Below are 22,847 nucleotides of genomic sequence, written 5' to 3'. Positions count from 1 at the left end.
AAAACCAGATTACTTACTTAAATTCCTCCAAGCAGGCACACAGTGTTTGAATGAACCAGGAGCCTTTGCCCGTCCTATAAGAAACATAGTCGGAAATGGTAGACATTGCAATCAGGAAATCCCTGTCCTCAGGAATGGAACATGATACTGCATCAAAGTCAAGGTCAGAGCTGCTGCTTGTGAAACTGTCCGGCACTGGGCAAGCTGTTTGTGACTTTCGACCTTGACAAGCTTGAATAAAGAAGACTTTGGGCTTTTCCAGCAGTGAGTGACACTGGGTCCCTGAAAACATGAATCTTATCTCTTGAATATGAAGAATATCTCCATCAGTTCCCACAACGGCATCTTTCTCACCATGGGAGAGGATACAGCACACAAAACAATCATAGATCGTATGATCAAACTTCTGATAGCGCTGCAGTATTTTCTTCATATGTAGAACCGTTAAATTCTCTTTTTTGTGTACCTCAAATCCCAAAGTCGTGAACACTTGAGTCAACCTTTCTGCAAAGAAATAAAAAATATAGTTTTTTGAGTATTGCAAGTAAATTATGTTTCTTCTATGAATTATAATAACATAGATGTTGGGACAGAAATAAACAATACCTATTTGCTGATGACCCAAAGATAGGTAATATCGGAAGCAGAATCAATGGATTTGTAGAATTACAAAGAGATGTCAAAGTTTAAGACAATGGGCAAAAATGTGGCAAGTGGATGTAAGGTCAACCGTGGCCGTATAAAGTTTAGAACAGAATACTTTCCAAATGGTGGAAGTTAGAAAAGTAAAGGTGCAAAAAGACTTTAGGGTGGCCATATATCGATCATCAAAATGTCATGAAAAAATGCAAAAAATAATCAAAAATTCTGGGGCGGAATTCTCCGCTCCCAGGAAAAATCGGGAGAGCCGTCGTGAACTCGGCCGAGTTTCATGACGACCTCGGAGGCTGCTCCTCGCCCCCTATTCTCCCCTCCTGGCGGGGCTAGAAGCGGCGCTCCGTAAATCTCGGCCGCGGGGGCGTCGCGCCGAGAATGACGCGGCTGGCGCGTCTAATGACATCAGCCTGTTTCCACATCTGTAGTACTGCCTGTCTGCAACTGAAACCCTCATTCATGACCTCACTCTCGCTGGACTTGACCATTTCAATGCTCTCCTGGCTGGTCTCTCATGTTCTGATCTCTGTAAACTTGAAGTCATGTAAAACTCTGCCGCCCATATCTTAACTCACACCAAGTCCCATTCCCTGAATCCCTTGCTTACTGACCTACATTGGTTCCCAGTCAAGCAATATCTTAATCTTAAAATGTTATCTTGTTTTCAAACCCTTCATAGAACATAGAAAAATACAGCACAGAACAGGCCCTTCGGCCCACAATGTTGTGCCGAACATTTGACCTAGATTAAGAACAAATTAATCTACACCCCATCATTCTACCGTAATCCATGTACCTATCCAATGGCTGCTTGAAGGTCCCTAATGTTTCCGACTCAACTACTTTCACAGGCAGTGTATTCCATGCCCCCACTACTCTCTGGGTAAAGAACCTACCTCTGACATCCCCCCCTATATCTTCCACCATTCACCTTAAATTTATGTCCCCTTGTAATGGTTTGTCCACCTGGGGAAAAAGTCTCTGACTGTCTATCTATTCCCCTGATCATTTTATAAACCTCCATCAAGTCGCCCCTCAACCTTCTCCGTTCTAATGAGAAAAGGCCGAGCACCCTCAACCTTTCTTCGTAAGACCTACTCTCCATTCCAGGCAACATCCTGGTAAATCTCCTGTGCACCTTTTCCAAAGCTTCCACATCCTTCCTAAAATGAGGCAACCAGAACTGCACACAGTACTCCAAATGTGGCCGTACCAAGGTTTTGTACAGCTGCATCATCACCTCAAGGCTCTTAAATTCAATCCCTCTGCTAATGAACGCTAGCACACCATAGGCCTTCTTCACAGCTCGATCCACTTGAGTAGCAACTTTCAAAGATCTATGAACATAAACCCCAAGATCTCTCTCCTCCTCCACATTGCCAAGAACCCTACCGTTAACCCTGTATTCTGCATTCGTATTTGTCCTTCCAAAATGGACAACCTCAGGGTTAAACTCCATCTGCCACTTCTCAGCCCAGCTCTGCATCCTATCTATGTCTCTTTGCAGTTAACAACAGCCCTCCTCACTATCCACAACTCCACCAATCTTCGTATTGTCTGCAAATGTACTGACCCACCCTTCAACTCCCTCATCCAATTCATTAATGAAAATCTCAGAACTGATCCCTGCGATACGCCACTGGTAACTGGGCTCCAAGCTGAATATTTGCCATCCACCACCACTCTCTGACTTCTATCGGTTAGTCAGTTCGTTATCCAACTGGCCAAATTTCCCACTATCCCATGCCTCCTTACTTTCTGCATAAGCCTACCATGGGGAACCTTATCAAATGCCTTACTAAAATTCATGTACACTACATCCACTGCTTTACCCTCATCCACGTGCTTGGTCACCTCCTCAAAGAATTCAATAAGACTTGTGAGGCAAGACCTACCCCTCACAAATCCGTGCTGACTATCCCTAATCAAGCAGACTCTTTCCAGATGCTCAGAAATCCTATCCCTCAGTACTTTCCATTACTTTGCCGGCCACCGAAGTAAGTCTAACTGGCCTGTAATTCCCAGGGTTATCCCTATTCCCTTTTCTGAACAGGGACACAACATTCGCCACTCTCCAGTCCCCTGGTACCTCCCCTGTTGACAGTGAGGGCGAAAAGATCATTGCCAATGGCTCTGCAATTTCATCTCTTGCTTCCCATAGAATCCTTAGAAATATCCCGTCAGGCCCGGGAGACTTGTCTATCCTCAAGTTTTTCAAAATGCCCAACACATCTTCCTTCCTAACAAGTATCTCCTCGAGCTTACCAGTCTGTTTCACGCTGTCAACTCCAACAATATGGCCCCTCTCATTCGTAAATACTGAAGAAAAGTATTCGTTCAAGACCTCTCCTATCTCTTCTGACTCAATGCACAATCTCCCGCTACTGTCCTTGATCGGACCCACGCTCGCTCTAGATTTTTGGTGGGTAGAATCAAGGGGCTTTGCCCCTTGCTTTCTGTCTAATTTCTTCCAACCCCACAACCCTCCAGGATATCTGCACTCCTCTAATATTGGCCTCTTCGTCATTCCCAATTTGAATTGCTCCACCACTGGTGGCTGCACCTTTAGAACATAGAACAGTACAGCACAGAACAGGCCCTTCGGCCCTCGATGTTGTGCCGAGCAATGATCACCCTACTCAAACCCACGTATCCACCCTATATCCGTAACCCAACAGCCCCCCCCCCCCCCCCCTCCTTAACCTTACTTTTTTTTTTAGGACACTACGGGCAATTTAGCATGGCCAATCCACCTAACCCACACATCTTTGGACTGTGGGAGGAAACCGGAGCACCCGGAGGAAACCCACGCACACAGGGGGAGGACGTGCAGACTCCGCACAGACAGTGACCCAGCTGGGAATCGAACCTGGGACCCTGGAGCTGTGAAGCATTTATGCTAACCACTATGCTACCGTGCTGCCCAAGCTGCCTAGGCCCTAGATTCTGCCCCTATCAATACCCTCCCTCCACCTCTCCGCATCTCCACCTCACTTTCCTCCTTTAAGACACTCCTTAAAATCTACCATTTGACTTGTCTTTTGGTCTTCTGACCAGGCGCGCACTGAACGGGACAAGTTCTACGTGCCATAGTGGGCAAGGTTTCCTGCGAGCTCCTGAATGCTATCGAACGGCACTTAGTCATTTTTTTCGGGCCCTTGCAAATTCTTCATGGGCGAGCCCATTATTTTCATTCATAGGGAGCTGAGATCGCTCGCCAGACCAGCTCCTCAGATATCGTGCTACCATTTTGAAAAGGTGCCCGATCTCGAGCAGAACTTGTGGGTTTCTCACAGGAAGTGCATTCTAGATCCTAACCACAGGCTAAGTGGAAACCTGTCTTATTACCTTTGGCTAACAAAACCTATCAAATCCTGATTTAAAAGTAACAATGGAGTTAGCAGCAGTACGGTGGTGCGGTGGTTAGCAGTGCCCACTGTGCTAAACCAGCCCCTTGGCACTGCCAAGAGTGATTAGGAAAGCCACAAATGGATCTGATGTGTTGGGTGCTCTGGATCCGTGAAACACATACAGGCCACCAACACTAAAAATAGTACAACACTATTTTATTAAACTATAAACTGTTGAACATACTCTTACTGTGGGTTAACACGATGTTAGATTAACTAAAGACCTGTGCCTATCCTAACCAGTCTAATCACTCAGCACATGGTGAGAATCTGTGCTGTAAACTGTAAGCTCTGTACTTCTGAAAGGCTGCATCCCGAATGAGCGGGAATCTAGCTTTCTGCTAGATTCATCCAGCTGGATTTGCCAGAATCCTTTATAGTGAGTGTGCTCTAACTGGTGATTGGCTGTGGTGTTATGCATGTTGATTGGTCCTACTGTATGTCCATCAGTGGACAGTGCGGAAGGATGTTACAAGTTACAGAGGGACATAGATAAGTTGCAGAGCTGGGCTGAGAGGTGGCAAATGGAGTTTAATGCAGAAAAGTGTGAGGTGATTCATTTTGGAAGGAATAACAGGAAGACAGAGTACTGGGCTAATGGTAAGATTCTTGGTAGTGTGGATGAGCAGAGAGATCTCAGTGACCATGTACATAGATCCCTGAAAGTTGCCACCCAGGTTGAGAGGGTTGTTAAGAAGGCGTACGGTGTGTTCACTTTTATTGGTAGAGGGATTGAGTTTCGGAACTATGAGGTCATGGAACTAAACTCTGGTGCGGCTGCATTTGGAGTATTGCGTGCAATTCTGGTCGCCGCATTATAGGAAGGATGTGGAAGGATTGGAAAGGGTGTAGAGGAGATTTACCAAAATGTTGCCTGGTATGGAGGGAAGATCTTATGAGGAAAGGCTGAGGGACTTGAGGCTGTTTTCGCTGGAGAGAAGAAGGTTAAGAGCTGACTTAATTGAGGTCATTTGAGATGATCAGAGGATTAGATAGAGGTGGACAGTGAGAGCCTTTTTCCTCAGATGGTGATGTCTAGCACGAGGGGACATAGCTTTAAATTGAGGGGAGATAGATACAGGACAGATGTCAGAGGTAGGTTCTTTACTCAGAAAGTTCATAAATTCAGTCTATGAGGTGAGCGACGAATTCTGGTTGACCGCCTCACAGGTGGGTCGAGAGCCGCCAGATCAGGAGCAGGCTGGACTGCATCACAGTCGGGAGGATGCAGAGTGACAGGAAGCTCTGCATAGTCCGTGGCAGGGTCAGCAGGAGGACGAGGCAACACCGGAGGATCACGTGGTGATCATGGAATGAGGTGAAGGGCACATCGATTGCGGCGCAGAATAGAGCCATCTGGTAGCCGAGCCAGGAACGAGCGGGGGGCCACCTGCCTAAGGACAACAGCAGTTGCAGACCAGCCACCTTCCGGGAGATGGATGCGAACATTGTCATCTGGAGTGAGAGCGGGAAGATCAGCAGCACGGGAGTCATGAGCTGCCTTGTGCTGCGCACGAGACATCTGCATTTTGCGAAGAACTGGAACATGGTCGAGATTTGGTACATGGATGGACGGCACGATCGTTCTCAGGGTGCGATTCATTAGTAACTGTGGGGGCTACAGTCCAGTGGACAGTGGGCGGAGCGGTAGGCCTGCAAGGCAAGGTAGAAATCAGATCCAGCATCGGCAGCCTTGCATAGGAGCCTCTTGACTATGTGAACTCCCTTCTCTGCTTTGCCGTTAGATTGAGGGTACAGGGGACTGGACGTCACATGGGCAAAATTGTACCGCCGGGCAAAACTGGCCCATTCCTGGCTGGTGAAGCAGGGGCCATTGTCCGACATCACCGTGAGCGGGATGCCGTGCCGAGCAAATGTTTCTTTGCACGCCCGAATGACTACGGACTAAGTGAGGTCGTGCAATCTTATCCGGGTAGTTTGAAAAGTAGTCTACGATCAGGACATAGTCCCTATCCAACGCGTGGAACAGATCGATGCCCACCTTGGTCCAAGGCAACGTGAGCAACTCATGGGGCTGCAGTGTCTCTCGTTGTTGGGCCGGCTGAAAGCGCTGGCAGGTGGGGCAGTTGAGCACTGCGTTGGCAAATGTCGTCATTGATACCAGGCCCGTACACAACCTCACGGGGCCGTCAGCGTCACTTTTCCACGCCCAGATGGTCCTCGTGTAACTGTTCCAGGACAAGCTGGCGCATGCTATGCGGGATGACAATGCGGTCCAGTTTCAGGAGAATCCCATCAACGACTGCCAGATTGTCTCTGACGTTATAGAACTGAGGGCATTGGCCCTTGAGCCACCCGTCTGTCAGGTGGCGCATGACACGCTGTAGCAGGGGGTCAGCCACCGTTTCGCGGCGAATGTGGACAAGGCGTACATCTGAGACAGGTAGATTGGAGGCTGCGAATGCCACCTGGGCGTCAACCTGGCAGACGAACCCTCTGGGTCATACAGAGTGTTGACTGACCTGGAGAGGGCGTCTGCAACGATGAGGTCCTTGCTTGGGGTGTACACCAGCTGGAAGTCGTATCGCCAGAGCTTGAGCAGAATACGCTGGAGGTGAGGCGTCATGTCGTTCACGTCCTTCTGTATTATATTGACGAGCGGGCGATGTCGGTCTCGACAGTGGATTGAGGAAGCCCGTAGACATAATCGTGAAATGTCACACCGGTCAGAAGGCCCATGCATTCCTTTTCTATCTGCGCGTAGCGCTACTCTGTGGGGATCATTGCCCGTGACGCATACGCAACAGGGGCCCATGACGAGGCGTCATCACGTTGCAAAAGCACGGCTCCAATGCCACACTGACTGGCATCCGTCAAGATTTTGGTCTCCTTTGCTGGATCAAAGAAAGCCGGGACCGGGGCCGTGGTTAGTTTAGCCTCGAGTTCCCTCCATTCTCGCTCGTGGGCAGGGAGCGACTGGAAGTCTGTCATCTTCCTGACCAGGTTCCTGAGAGCAGTGGTATGAGAGACGAGGTTAGGGGTGAACTTCCCTAAAAAATTCACCATCCCCAAGAACCGGAGGACCCCCTTCTTGTCTTCTGGCGTTCTCATAGCTGTGATGGCAGCTACCTTGTCCGCATCCGGCTGCACACCCAATTGGGAGATGTGGTCCCCTAGGAACTTGATATCCGTCTGACCAAAAGAGCACTTGGTTTTGTTGAAGCGGAGGCCACGTTCATGTATGCGTCTGAAAACGCGCTGGAGGCGACTAATGTGCTCCTGCGGGGTGGTGGACCAGATGATTATGTCACTGACATAGACGCGAACACCTTCAATCCCTTCCATCATTTGTTCCATGATCCTATGAAACACCTCGGACGTCGAGATGATCCCAAACGACATTCTGTTGTCGCAATATCTTCCAAAGAGGGTATTGTCGTGCAGAGCTTTCTGCTAGATTCATCCAGCTGGATTTGCCAGAATCCTTTTGAGGCGTCGAGTTTGGTAAAGAGCTTGGCGTGAGCCATTTCACATGTGAGCTCTTCGCGCTTGGGAATTGGATAGTGCTCCCTCATAATATTGCGATTAAGATCCTTGGGAACGATGCAAATTCTCAATTCGCCGGAAGGCTTTTTTACACATACCATGGAACTGACCCAGTTGGTTGGTTCCGTGACCCTGGAGATCACTCCTTGGTCCTGGAGGTCTTGCAGCTGCTGCTTGAGGCGGTCCTTAAGGGGCGCTGGGACCCTGCGAGATGCGTGTACCACAGGTGTAGCATTCGGCTTTAATAACATCCTGTAGGTATACGGGAACGTGCCCATGCCCTCGAAGGCATCGTGGAATTGGTTGATAATGGCGTTGAGTTGCGCCCCGAAGTCGGTGTCTGGAAAGGCAGACGCGTCAGCAGGAGAGAGAGTGAACCCTCTGAGCTAGGTCCAACAGCTTGCATGCCTGCGCGCCAAGCCGGGAGGCTTTCGAGGAACCTACGATTTCAAACGGCAAGATGGCTTTGTGTGACCGATGCGTCACTTCCAGTTGGCATGAGCCACTGGCAGCAATGGCATTGCCATTGTAATCTGGTAATTGGCATGCTGATGGCAGGATGGCTGGTTTGACACAAAGGCTTTGGAGGTCAGCAATGTGATTGGCGGAGGCAACGGTGTCCAGGCGGAATCGTATTTGGGACCGGTTGACCATAAGGGTGGCACACCACTCATCATCCGGATCGATGCTGTGTATCGGAATAGGCTTGGTGCTGTGCTTTGGAGACATCCTGTTCTTTGTTATGATGCCAACTTGAAAAGGCGCCTTCGGGTCGTCGGTGTCAAAATCAGGGGGCAGGTCTGGATCAGGCTCGGTGACTGTAGGTTGAATGGTCCGGACATCCCTGCGAGGCTGGCTGGAGCGACGAAAGCTAGCAGGTTGAGTTGATCTGCATAAAGCAGCATGGTGGCCAAGTTTGCCACATTGCAGACATCGTCGGGATTTGGCAGGACACTGCCACTTTAAATGGGCGGAGCCACAGTTGCCACACGCTGTTGCATCAGTGCCTTCGTTGCACCAGCGCGCATGCGCGGTGCGATCAAGCGTGTTGCGCCTGCGCATTACATTCGTCGACATCGCCGTCCCCTCGTTCGGTGCGGCCAAGCGCGGGAGTCCATGAAAGGCGCGCAAAATGGCCGCCCTCATCCAGGCTGGTGCCCTGGAGTGGTTTGATGACTTGGACCCTTTCTGCCTCGTGGGGAGCTTGCCGCACCGTTTCAGCCGCCTGGATGTGGGAATACCGACTAGTGGCGTGTTCATGCAGCACGCAGGTCTCTATGGCAATCGCGAGGCTGAGCTGCTTTACCTTGAGGAGCTGCTGGCGTAGGGAGTCCGAGTGAACACCGAAAACGATCTGGTCACGTATCATGGAGTCGGAGGTGGACCCGTAATTACAGGACTGCACAAGGATGCGGAGGTGGGTGAGAAAGGATTGGAATGGTTCATCCTTACCCTGTAAACGCTGCTGGAAGACATGGTGCTCAAAACTTTCATTCACCTTGACGTTGCAGTGACTGTCAAACTTGAGGAGGACCGTCTTGAATTTTGATTTATCTTCACCATCAGCAAAGGTGAGAGAGTTGACGATGTGGATGGCATGGTCCCCAGCTGTGGAAAGGAAGAGAGCAATCTTCCGGGCGTCTGAGGCAGCTTCCAGGTCTGTGGCCTCACGGTAGAGCTGGAAGCGTTGTTGGAAGATCTTCCAGTTGGACCCTAGGTTACCGGTGATGCGGAGCGGCGGCGGCGGCGGGCGGACATTGTCCATTTTGCAGGATGGCTGTATGCTGGTGGAAGGCAGATCACTTGCAGGTAGGCCTAAGAATTTCTAACATCCCTCAACTACTGGTACCAAGATGTGTTGGGTGCTCTGGGTCCGTGAAACGCATACAGGCCACCAACACTAAAAATAGTACAACACTATTTTATTAAACTATAAACTGTTGAACATACTCTTACTGTGGGTTAACACGATGTTAGATTAACTAAAGACCTGTGCCTATCCTAACCAGTCTAATCACTCAGCACGTGGTGAGTATCTGTGCTGTAAACTCTAAGGTCTGTACTTCTGAGAGGCTGCATCCCGAATGAGCGGGAAAACTGATGCCCTCTGTCTTTATAGTGAGTGTGCTCGAACTGGTGATTGGCTGCGGTGTTATGCATGTCGATTGGTCCTACTGTATGTCCATCAGTGTGTGCCTGCACCATGATATACTGGTGTATATTATGACAGGATCCACTGTTTGTTTTTGTGGAGGCCTGATGAGAGCATTGCTCAGGCTATATTTTAAGAGGACATCTTCACACAGTTGAGAAGTCCTGTCACAGTGAGGTAAGCAAGTTTAAATACGGTGAGGGAAATGCAGGACAATTATTCAAAAGTTTGCTTTAGCTATTTTAACACAAGAAGAAAAATGAAAGAGGGAGAAAGTCCATTAAAGGCAGAATCAGGACAAAATAGCTGATGCTGCATCGGCCACAAAAAGCACTCAGTTTTAACCAAGGAAAAAGGAGCAAGTTTTTATAATCTAGAAAAAGAACAAGACGGTTTGTGACCGTAAGTACCCAATTAGAGTACCTAATTTTTTTTTCCAATTAAGGTGCAATTTAGCGTGGCCAATCCACCCAACCTGCACATCTTTGGGTTGTGGGGGTGAGACCCCGCAGACACGGGAGAATGTGCAAACTCCACATGGACAGTGACCAAGAGCCGGGATCAAACCAGGGTCCTTGGTGCCGTGAGGCAGCAGTGCTAACCACTGCGTCACGTGCCGCCTAAAGTCGAGCTGCACTTGCTCAGCGAACCCCAGCCAGCTCGCAATAATGGTGCTGAAGAGACAGCCCCAAGATTTCGGGATTTTGACCTGAGGAGACTGCTAGACATCATGGAGGCCAGCAGGCATGTCCTGTTCCCCCGAGGGTCCAGCCCCCCCCCCCCCCCCCAACCCCTGCTTCACATCCCCTCTCCCACCACTGTGAACCACGCATGTGGCTAACGATGCCCTCTCTGCCTCTCCTCAGGAAAGGCTCTCCCATAATCGGCGGGAGGGCCCAGACGTGTGGAGGGGTGTCGGACATAAGAATCCTCACTTCCTTCGTGGAGCGGGCCCTGGAGGTGACTGGGGTGCCGAGGACAGATCGGTCAGCCATGCGGAGACTGGCCGTGCCCTGGAGGTGACTGGGGTGCCAAGGACAGATCGGTCAGCCATGCGGAGACTGGTGGATGCCGCAGAGGTGAGAAACCACCGGGCTCCACCCAGAGGACCGACCAAACGTGAGTCGAGATTGCCTTACTGACTGACCCATCTCTCCGACTGACCACATGTCCATTCTCCCGCCGGTCCTCCAGCCGACAGCGCTGACCCATCCCGGGCGGAACCCTCCTGACTCCGAGGAGAATACCTTGGAGGAGATCTCCGAGGATGCAACTGTTATAGTCGCGGCACAGCTCTCAACCCCACCCTCCACCAATGCAGATACACACACCTCGCTGGGAAATGTTAGTGGACTGGCTTCGGGGGGACAATCCGGTGAGCACCACCCAGCTGCTGATTCACATCAGGTGGAGGTAGGAACCCCCAGGTGAGACAGCAGTCGGAGAGCTGCTGGATTCCAGGACCCAGCTGGGTCCCAGCCTGATGCTGAGCCTGTGGTACTGATTGTGGTACAGCCCGGAGCTGACTGAGACGATAGGGAGCAGCCGGGACTTTCAGAGGGAGATGTCAGCAATACTCCAGCAGATCCATAACCCCTTGGAGGAGTCCTAGAGGCTAGGGGCGCAGGAGATGTCGGCAGCAATGCATGGCACCAAGACCAACACTGTTAGGGTGGCGACCGCAGTGGAGAGCCTAGTGCACGATGTCGGCACCATTTGTGAAGGTGTCTAAGGTGTTGTGCAGTCAGAGACAGCCGTGGCCGAGGGTCTCGGCAGAATGCTCGACTCGCTGGGGGATGTCATCCAGTACCAGGCTGACCTTGATGAGGTTCTGTGGGACATGTCATACTCTCAGATGGGCATGGCCAAGGCGCTGCAGAGCATGGCCCAGTCACTGAGAAGCATCACTGAGGGCATTGACACCATGTGCAGACCATGGGAGCCACCAGGGCTGGCAGAGCCAGAGGGTGCAGGGGCAGCCAGGGCTTGAACCAGCTGCCCCTCCATCCCAAGTTGAACCCCAGGGCCCTATAGGCACCGACCAGGTGGAGGGGGCGCTGAGTGCCAACCCGGACCCGTCCCATGATGGCGAAGGTGGCCCCAGCTGCCCGGGATCCACCCCTCTGAAGAGTCCGCGACTCGGGATCACCACACGGGACCGGGTGGCACGGCTGTGCATGTGCCACTGACAAGTGAGCCGGGGCCCTCTGGCCTCAGAGCTCCCAGGGGCCATGGGATGAGGTAGGCAGTGCCCCCCCCCCCCCCCCCCCCACCCCCGCACGGCGCTCACCTGCCCTCCAGCCATGGACATGCCCCAGAGCTGTGTCCCATCCCCTGCGTGTTCGGATGTTGCGTGTGTGGTCTTGCCTCCCGCAGTATTCAGGCACAGTGTTCAGGCATCAAGGTATGATTGGGATGCTAGGTGATGACTTCCACATGGTACCATGGCCCGCCCACCCACAGGAACCCACTTGGCATTTGTGATGTGCTCACTTCACCACGATTGTCAATTCCCTATTAGCAATAGCCTGCAGCCACACAGCCAGAGGCCTCCGCAGTTGGTGGGTGGTCTTTAGGGTGACGGGCAGGGACAGGAGTTGCACCTGGAAAGAGTACATATGATCCAGGGGTTGGCATCGTGGTTGCCCCCCCAGGGCATCTCCCCCCCCCCCCCCCCCCCCCCCCCCCATGGCAGTCCACCCCTGTGGAGGATCCGCCACCCCAAGCTGAGGGTTTCCCACCCCCCACCAAGCACTGGGGTGACTGCCCAGCACCCCCAGGCTCTTTGCCTGTGACCAAAGATGGCCACTCACCTCCTCGGCTCCCCACAGAAGCCCTTCCGCCAGTTTACGTTTTTCAAAAGGAGTATTAATCGGCGCCAGCTTGACCACTCGCTGGGGAGGCCACTGAATAATGGGAAGCCATTGGATATGAGGTTGCTCTTGTCAAGTGTATGGAAATAAGGCTTAAGTGGTGATAATTGGTTTCTTGCCACACTGCGGCAAAATCTGATTTTGCCGACAGGAGCGGGCAGGTTGCATCACAAACTATTTGGCGCCTGCCGCGGATCTTGTTTTTGGCCTCTCCCGCTATTCCCCGGTGTGTGGGGCAGGGGTGTTCCTGATGACCTGTTGTGTGCTGGGGCGGCCTTTAAAAATGGTGCTCCGATCTTCGACAAACTAAGGTGTCACATTGGAGCCCACCCCACCAGCTTAACTTTGTAGGACCTGCTCCTTGTGGTTTTTCTGACTAAGCCCAAACCATACAGCGGAGAAAACCACCATTACTGCCATAGGCTTCAATGTCGCTTTTCCTGTCTGCTATTGGTCTTTACTGATATCCGGAAACTTTCACCCAAGGGGAAACTAGTAAAATGACAGATGAAGGGCTGGATTCCGATGTGGCGGAGAATCAAGCATTGGGGAGAAAACGGGATCAGCCCTGATGCACCAGCCCCGTTGGCGTCGGGATCGAGGTTCGCGCACTGTGCCAAATGGTTCTTAATGAACAATTTGCATCTTATTAATGGGCATGGCACCACATTCTCCAGGCCCTCATGATTCTTTGATCCTCTGGGCCGCAAATCACGTGGGCAAGAATTGTTGCCTGGTCCTGACAAGCATGTATTTGACCCGGTGGGCCTTGCGGTTGGCCAAGGGGGTAACTCTTTAAGGGAATTGTCCCCATAGTACATCAGAGGGCCACCTTCCTCCCACTATACAAGATCTTTCCATCCCACCCCCATCAGACCCCCCCCACCAAAGACCCCCTAATTAAATAGAATCCCCCCCTTCAAATAGAGTTAAGTGTTGTTATTTTCATAGCTGACCACCTCAAAGTCACTCAACCGTGAAGGATGATGAATAGAAAACACTTAACTCTGTTTGAAGTAATCCAGGAGCTGTTAATCAAAGCTCGATGTTTATAAGCTTTGCAGTTAGTTTCACAGCTGACCACTTCAAAGTTACTCAACCATGAAGGGAGGTGAATGGAACAATGTTGACAGCTGGGGGTTGTGGAAGCTGTTAATCACAGCCTAGTTAGCACTGGTTAGCACTGTTGTTTCACAGCGCCAGGGTCCCAGGTTTGAATCCAGGCTTGGGTCACTGAATGTGCGGAGTCTGCATGTTCTCTCTGTGTCTGGATGGGGCTTCCTGACAAGGGTCTCTCTTCTGGGGGGTATTTGTGGGGAGGGGGGGAATCTCCTTATTTCGGGGGTCTCTGTTGGGGTCTCTTTATTTAGGGGGTCTCTGGTGGGGTGGGGGGGGGGCATGGGGGAGTGTCTGGAGGGGTGGGATGGCCAGGTCCTGCATTGTGAGGGGTGGAGGGTGACTCTCGGATGGACTTTGGGGATAACTCTTAGAGAGTTACCCCGCTGGCCCATCGCGAGGTCCAACGTGTCAGGGCCACGCCTGTAGTGATTCTCGCTCATTACGTGAATAGGATGGGAATAGAGGGATACGGTCCCCGGAAGTGTAGAAGATTTTAGTTTAGACGGGCAGCATGGTCAGTGCAGGTTTGGAGGGCCGCAGGGCTTGTTCCTGTGCTGTACTTTTCTTTGTCCTTTGTAATTACCAGTGATCTTTCTGAGTCGTGGTGCTTCAATAGCTTCTACAAGCTCATCATTTAGAACTTTTTTGACTTTACCTGCATCACAATTTGTCCCATTTCTTTCCTTGAATTTCGTTCCCGGAAACAATTTATTGTTCAATATTAAGCAGATTCCAAGGGGCTCACTGTTCATTTTGTACTGTTCAATATGCTGTTGAAACAGTTAATGCGACATGAAATGCACAGCCAGACAAGGTGACAAATTTGATGAACAACATATTACAGAAGTAAGTGAGTCAGCATGTTGAAATGTGACCTTTTTCTTCTTGAACCTGAGTTCACATCCAGATCCAATTGCTGGAATGCCTATCCCCTCTGCTACTTCAAATGAATTTGAATAGCACAAAATTGACATGAGCAGCACTAACTGTCAGCCTCAATGGGCAATACTGTGAGGGCAGCTTGCATGGCCAATGAAAATACTGCAATCTTGGCCATGTGTTTCCTGAAGTAGGGTTTGAGCACATTAATGATATTACCTTTTTTAAAATAAATTTAGAGGACCCAATTTTTTTTTCCCCCAATTAATGGGCAATATAGCATGGCCAATCCACCAACCTGCACATCTTTGGGTTGTGGGGGGTGAGATCCACGCAGACATGGGGAGAATGCGCAAACTCCACACGGACAGTGACCTGGGGCTGAGATCGAACCTGGATCCTCAGCGCCGTAGGCAGCAGTGCTCACCACCAAGCCACCGCACGGCCCTATTTTTAACATTTAAAAAAATATAAATTTAGAGTACCCAATTCATTTTTCCCAATTAAGGGGCAATTTAGAGTGGCCAATCCACCTAGCCTGCACATCTTTGGGTTGTGGGGGCGAAACCCACACAAACACGGGGAGAATGTGCAAACTCCGCACGAACAGTGACCCAGTCGGGATCGAACCTGGGACCTCGGCGCCGTGAGGAAGCAGTGCTAACCACTGCGCCACCATGCTGAAACAGCGCTGCCCTATTAATGATATTACCAGTTTGTACACAACATAGGGAACCATAACATTGAATCTTCACATAGCAATGAGATAATGGCCAGCTGAACCAACAAATCCTCCCTACAGCATAGGTTAGGTATGGAGTAAAGCTTCCTCTCTGTGTTTGCGTATCCAAACGATGGTGGTGTTGTGATATAGTTTCTGGACCAGTAATCCAAAGATCCAGGTTAATGCTCTGGGAATGCCGGTTCAAATCCCGGCATTAAATTCAATTAACCAAGGGTGGGATTCTCCGGCCGCGTACGCCCGGCGACCGGAGAATCGCACCTGAGGTCAATGGATTTTTCCATTGTCACCGTCTCGCCCGTGGCGTTCTTGCAACGGATGTGGTGGAAGAATACAGCCTCAAATCTGGAATTGAAAACTAATCTCAGGATTGACAACTATGAAACTATCTTTTGTGAGGGCCACGAAGAATCCAGCACGAGTTTTCAGGATACAAAGAAATAACATTTATTTACAATAACATATATATATACAACAGCAGCAGTAACTTCCCTTGCTGCTCACTCTCTCTGCTGGTTCCAAACTGGCCAGCTCTATTTATGCGGGGAGTCTGCTAATGATTTCTCTGCCCCCCTCATTGGGAAAGCTCATACTCCCATAGGATTGTGGGATTGTTATTAGTCCCCAGCCAGTGGTAAGCAGGTAGGTTATAACACTATCATTGATTGTCATTAAATCCATCTGGAGGTGGTGGTATCGTGGTATTGTCACTGGACTAGTCATTCAGAGATCCAGGATAATGATCTGGGAACCTGGGTTTGAATCCCACCATGGCAAGAATTTTCACCATGATGGAATTTAAACTCAATAAACTTGTGGAATTAAAAATCTAATGATGACCATGAAACCATTGGCGATTGTTGTAAAAAGCCATCTGGTTCACTGATGTCTCAATAATAAGGAAATCTGCCACCCTGACATGCATGCGTGGTAACCATGGGAGCCATGTGTACCCACAGCAATGTGGTTAACTCTTAAATGCCCTCTGAAATGGCCTAACAAGCCACTCAGTTGTATTCAACCGCAACAAAAAAAACGGACAGACAACCCTGCATCATGACAATGGCAAACCCAGTTCTGTTGACCCCGCAAAGTTCTCCTCACTAACATCTGGGCCTTGTTAGGAGAGCTGTCTCACAGACTAGTTAAACAACAGTCTGACGTAAGGCAATGTCCCAGACACCACTATCACCATTCCTGTCCCGTCCTGTCTCACCGGCAGGACAGACCCAACAGAGGTGGCGGCACAGTGGTGGACAGTCGGAAGGGAGTTGCCCTGGGAGTCCTCAATATTGACACTGGACCCCATGAAGTCTCATGGCTTCAGGTTAAACATGGGCAAGGAAACCTCCTGCTGATTACTACGTACCGTCCACCATCAGCTGATGAATCAGTACTCCTCCATGTTGAAAACTACTTCAATGTCCATCATCAAGAGTGGCTTGGTAGTACCATCACAGACCTAGCTGGCTGGGTCCTAAAGGACATAGCTGCTAGACTGGGACTGCAGTAGATGGTGAGGGAACCAACAAGAGGGAAAAACATACTTGACCTCATCCTCACCAATCTGCCTGCTGCAGATACATCTGTCCATGACAGTAGCAGTAGAAGTCCTTGTGGATAAAAAGTCCCGTCTCCACATTGAGGATACCCTCCATCGTGTGGTGTGGGATATACTTCAAACAGATCTAGCAACTCAAGATTGGGCATCCATGAGGCACTGTGGGCTATCAGCAACAGCAGAATTGTATTCAACCATAAACTGTAACCTCACAGCCTGGCATATCCCCACTCTACCATTACCACCAAGCCAGGGGATCAACCCTGGCTCAATGAAGAGTGCAAGAGAGCATGCCAGGAGCAACATCAGGCAGACCGAAACATGAGGTGTCAACCTGGTGAAGCTACAACACAGGACTAGTTTTGTGCCAAACAGCATAAGCAGCAAGTAATAGATAGAGCTAAACAATTCCACAACGAACACATCAAATCTAAGCTCTGCAGTCCGGCCACATCCAGTCGTGAATGGTGATGGACAATTAAACAACTCACTGGAGGAGGAGGCTCCACAAATATCCCCATCCTCAATGATGGAGGAGCCCAGCACATATGTGCAAAAGACAAGGCTGAGGCATTCGCAACAATCTTCAGCCGGAAGTGCCGAGTGGATGATCCATCTCAGTCTCCTCAGGAGTTCCCCAGCATCACAGATGTCAGTCTGCAGCCAATTCAATTCACTCCACATGATATCAAGAAACGGCTGAAAGCACTGGATGCTGCAAAGGCCATGGGCCCTGGCAATAGTCCAACAATAGTACTGTAGACTTGTGCTCCAGAACTTGCCCCACCCCTAGCCAAGCTGTTCCAGTACAGCTACAACACTGGCATCTACCCGACAATGTGGAAAATTGCCCAGGTGTATCCTGTACACAAGAAACAGAACAAATCCAACCCAGCCAATTTCCGCCCTATCAGTCTACTCTCCATCATCAGCAAAGTGATGGAAGGAGTCATCATAGTATTATCGAGAGGCACTTACTCAGCAATAACCTGCTCACGGACACTCAGTTTGAGTTCCACAAGGGTCACTCAGTTCCTGACCTCATTACAGCCTTGGTTCAAACATGGAGAAAAGAGCTGAATGCCAGAGATGAAGTGAGAGTGACTGCCCTTGACACCAAGGCACTATTTGACTGAGCATGGCATCAAGGAGCTCTAGCTAAACTGGAGTCAATGGGAATCAGGGGGGAAAACTGTCCGCTGGTTGCAGATGTACCTGGCACAAAGGAAAATGCTATGGTGGTTGGAGGTGAATCATCTCAACTCCAGGACATCACTGCAGGAGTTCCTCAGGGTAGTGTCCTAGGCCCAACCGTCTTCAGCTGCTCCATCAATGGCTTCCCTTCCATCATAAGGTCAGAAGTGGGGATGTTTGCACCTGAAAGATTCCAGCAGTTCAAGAAGGCAGCTCACCACCACCTTCTGAAGGGCAATTAGGGATGGGCAGTAAATGCTGGCCTAACCAGCGATACCCACATCCCGTAAAAATCATTTTTTCAGCACCTTTCATGACTCTTCAGATAATGAAGCAGTCCATGTCCAAATGCAACAAGACCTGGACAATATCCAGGCTTGGGCTGACAAGTGGCAAGTTACATTCGTGCCACACAAGTGCCAGGCAATGACCATCTCGTACAAGAGAGGATCTAACTACCGCCCCTTGACATTCAGTGGCATTACCATCGCTGAATTTCCCACAATCAAAATCCTGGGGTTACCATTGATCAGAAACTGAACTGGACTAGCCATATTAATACTGTGGTATACCAGGGCAGGTCAATGATGAGGAATCCTTTGGTGAGTAACCCCCAAAGCCTGTCCACCATCAACAAGGCACAAGCCAGGAGTATAATGGAATATTCTCCACTTGCCTGGATGAATGCAGCTCCAACATAACTCAAGAAGCTCGACACTATTCGAAACCAGGGGCTGGTTTAGTATAGTGGACTAAACAGCTAGCTTGTAATGCAGCAGCGCGGGTTTAATTCCCTTACCAGCCTCCCCGAACAGGCGCCGGAATGTGGCGACTAGGGGCTTTTCACTGAAACTTAATTGAAGCCTATTTGTGACAATAAGCGATTATTATTATTATTATTACCATTCAAGACAAAGCAGTCTGTTTGATTGCTCCCCCTTCCACAAACATTCAAACTCTCCACCACCGCCAAACAGTGGCAGCCGTGTGTACCATCTACAACATGCACTACAGTAACTCACCAAAGTTCCTTAAACAGCTACAAAACCCATGACCACTACCATCTAGAAGGACAAGAACAGCAGATACCTGGGACCCCCACCACCTGAAGGTTCCTCTCCAAACTGGATGGCCCTGGAGCACAATGGTTAGCACCATTGCTTCACAGCACCAAGGTCCCATGTTCGATTCCCACTTGGGTCATGTCACGTATGGAGTCTGCACGTTCTTCCGGTGTCTGCGTGGGTTTCCTCTGGGTGACTCCGGTTTCCTCCTGAAAGACTTGCTTGTTAGGTGAATTGGACATTCTGAATTCTCCCTCTGTGTACCTGAACAGGCGCCTGAATTTGGCGACTGGGGAATTTTCACAGTAACTTCATTGCAATGATAATGAAAGCCTGCTTGTGACACTAATGAAGATTATTATTATTATTATTATTATTAAGTCACTCACCATCCTGACTTGGAAATATATCACGTTCCTTCATTGTCACTGGGGCAAAATCCTGGAACTCCCTCCCTAACAGCACAGTGGGTGTACCTACACCTGAAGGATTGCAGCAGTTCAAGAATGCAGCTCACCACCACCTTCTGAAGGGCAATTAGGGATGGGCAATAAATGCTGTCCTAACCAGCGACACCCACATCCCGTAAAAATCATTTTTTTTTTAATGCCCCTTTGGGAAGGAAATATGCCTTCCAGGTCTGGCCCACATGTGACTCCAGACCCACAACAATGTGGCTGTCCCATAACTTCTCTCTGAAAAGCCCTAGCAAGCCACTCTGTTCAAGGGCAATTAGGATCGGGCAATAAATGCTGCCCTTGCCAGCGACGCCCACATCCCGTAAAATTAATTTTAAAATATATTGTTTGACTCATGCGCCAAGATTTCTATCTTCCCTTCAAAAAAATGGGAGAACGGTCATTGGTAATTGCTTTGAACAAGAATCCTGATCAGTAAGTTAATCATATAAAAGCACTGCTAAGTCTGGTTAATAATATTCTCAGAAAAGCATTTCTAGATGACACTCCCATAGGGAACACTGAGTCATACAAAAAAACACATTTCCTAAGCTCTTAAATAGCCTTGCATTCACTGAGCATCTTTCACATGTTGTAACAAGACTAGGTAGCAAGACAAGTTCAGAAGGCTGTTTAAAAATTAATGGCATCTCAAGCTTGAGGACTTGAGCAAAAAAGTTATGCTAAACCTTTATAAATGACTGATTAGGCTTCAGCTAGTGTTATGTTAATTTCTCGTCGCTGCATTTTGGATTTAAAATCGTGGAAAAGGTTTAGAGGAGATTTACTCGAACTGTACAAGGGATGTGGGACTTTCATTGAAGAGAATTGTGAAGATAACTATAGGGAGATGAGAATATTTTGATTCGCAGCTTTTAGCGGTGCATTGCAACCTGAAAGGGTGGTGTGAGGAGATTCCATCGTAACTTTCCAAAGAGAATTGGATATATACTTCAGAATGAAGAATTTGCAATTACTCTTTCACAGCCAATGATTTACCTTTTAAATGTAATTACTGTTATTATGTAGGAAACGCAGGTGAACAATTTACATACAGCAAGATCATACCAACAGCAGTAAGATAAATGACCAGATAATCTTTTGTGATGATGTTGATTACAGGATAAATATTGACCCAGGACACTGGGAGAACCCACCTGATCCTCTTCACTAGTTTTCTATTCATCTCATTGCAGCTTTGGTTTAAACATGGACAAACTGGAGTCAATGGGAATCAGGGGAAAAACTCTCCGCTGGTTGGAGTCATATCTGACACAAGGAAGATGGTTGTAGTGGTTTGGAGGTCAATTATCTCAGTCCTGGGACATCACTGCAGGAGTTCCTCAGGGTAGTGTCCGAGGCCCAACTATCTTCAGCTGCTTCATCAATGACCTTCCTTCCAACATAAGGTCAGAATGTTTGCGGATCACTGCATGCCCATGTTTGAACCAACAATGTTCAGCACCATTTGCGACTCCTCAGAAACCAAAGCAATCCACGTGCAAATGCAGCAAGACCTGGACAATGTCCAGGCTTGGGCTGACAAGTAGCAAGTTATATTCGAGCCACACAAGTGCCAGGCAATGACCATCTCCAATAAGGGAGAATCAAACCATCGCCCCGTGACATTCAATGGCATTACCATCACTGAATCCCCCACAATCAACATCCTGGGGGTTGCCATTAATCAGAAACTGAACTGGACTGTGGCCACATGAGCAGGTCAGCTGCTGACTCCCCAAAACCTGTCCACCATCTACAAGCACAAGTCAGGAGTGTGATGGAATATTCTCTGCAGCTCTAAAACTCAAAAAGCTCGACACCATCCAGGACCAAGCAACCCGCTTGATTGGCATCTTTTCCACAAATAATCACTCCCTTCACCACCAATGCACAGTAGCACTAGGCACCATCTGCAAGATGCACTGCACAAACTCATCAAGGCTATCCAGACGTCACCTTCCAAACCCACAACCATTACCATCTAGAAGGACAGGAGCAGCAGATACCTGGGAACCCACCACCTGGAGGTTCCCCTCCAAGTCACTCACTATTCTTACTTGGAAATATATTGCCATTCCTTCACTGTTGCTGGGTCAAAATCCTAGAACTTCCTCCCTAACAGCGCAGTGGGTGTACCTACACCGCATCGACTGTAGCAGTTCAAGAAGGAAGCTCAGCATCACCTTCTGAAGGGCAATTAGGGATGTCAACAAATGCCAGTAAAGCCCAATCCCGTAAAAACTAATATTAAAACAACCTAACTGAGATGTAATTACTTAAAATACAGATGCCAGCTCAACACTCTCTCTTTGTGTACCGAGGTGTCAACTTGGATTACGTGCACAGCTTCCTGAAATGGGATTTGACTCAGGGGAAAGAGTGCTACCTCTGAGTCATAGCTAAGGGCATAACAACTGGCTTCTGCACCCTTGTGCTGGGGACAGTAAAAATGATCCGAGGCTTCTCCTTGATATCCTGTTCAATGATCACAGCTGGAAAATGTGTGCAGACGCGGGGTGAGGGGAAATTCGGGCTCTCATTGTGCTCTATGGCCAAATGGCGGCATTGTAGCACAGTGGTTCGCACTGTGGCTTTACAGCGCCAGGGACCAGGGCTTGATAGGGGCTGGTTTTGCTTACTGGGCTAAATCGCTGGCTTTGAAAGCAGACCAAGCAGGCCAGCAGCACGGTTCGATTCCCGTACCAGCCTCCCCGGACAGGTGCCGGAATGTGGCGACTAGGGGCTTTTCACAGTAACTTCATTGAAGCCTACTCGTGACAATAAGCGATTTTCATTTCATTTCATTTGATTCCCGGCTTGGTTCACTGTCTGTGCTGAGTCTGCACGTTCTCCCCGTGTCTGCGTGGGTTTCCTCCGGGCACTCCGGTTTCCTCTCACAAGTCCTGAAAGACATGCTTGTTAGGTGAACTGGATATTCTGAATTCTCCCTCTGTGTACCCGAACTGGCGGCGGAATGTGGCGACTCGGGGCTTTTCACTGCGCGTCATTGCAGTGTTAATGTAAGCCTGCTTGTGACGCTAATAAAGATTATTATTATTATTATTAGATTGCCTTATTGCGGAAGTTCATGCATGAGGATCAAGGCACCAGTGGGGGGCACACACCTGTATAGCTGTTGCTCGGCAAGCTATAACGGATGGAAATTATCAGACAGCATGTACAGCGTGTTCAATGAACAGTAGTAGGAGGTGAAGACCTGGAAAATCTACC

At 49.4% G+C, this 22,847-nt stretch overlaps 1 protein-coding gene across 3 annotated transcripts in view; it reads right to left on the bottom strand.

Annotated features, from left to right (window-relative positions):
• LOC119958243 (caspase-8-like) overlaps positions 1-22,847 on the bottom strand; it is an 85,885-nt gene that overhangs the window by 18,638 nt on the left and 44,400 nt on the right. For all 3 annotated transcript variants that reach the window (XM_038786660.1, XM_038786667.1, XM_038786677.1), the window contains 2 exons: positions 14,371-14,485; positions 18-504 (listed from right to left, as the gene is read on the bottom strand). In XM_038786660.1, coding sequence (XP_038642588.1) covers positions 18-504; positions 14,371-14,485 — 602 coding nt within the window. The remainder of the gene's footprint in view (positions 1-17; positions 505-14,370; positions 14,486-22,847) is intronic.

Source organism: Scyliorhinus canicula, chromosome 2 (assembly GCF_902713615.1).
Source record: "Scyliorhinus canicula chromosome 2, sScyCan1.1, whole genome shotgun sequence".
Classification (NCBI taxonomy): Eukaryota; Metazoa; Chordata; class Chondrichthyes; order Carcharhiniformes; family Scyliorhinidae; genus Scyliorhinus; species Scyliorhinus canicula.
Note: the sequence above shows the minus strand (reverse complement) of the source record. Positions and strands in the feature narration are given on the sequence as shown.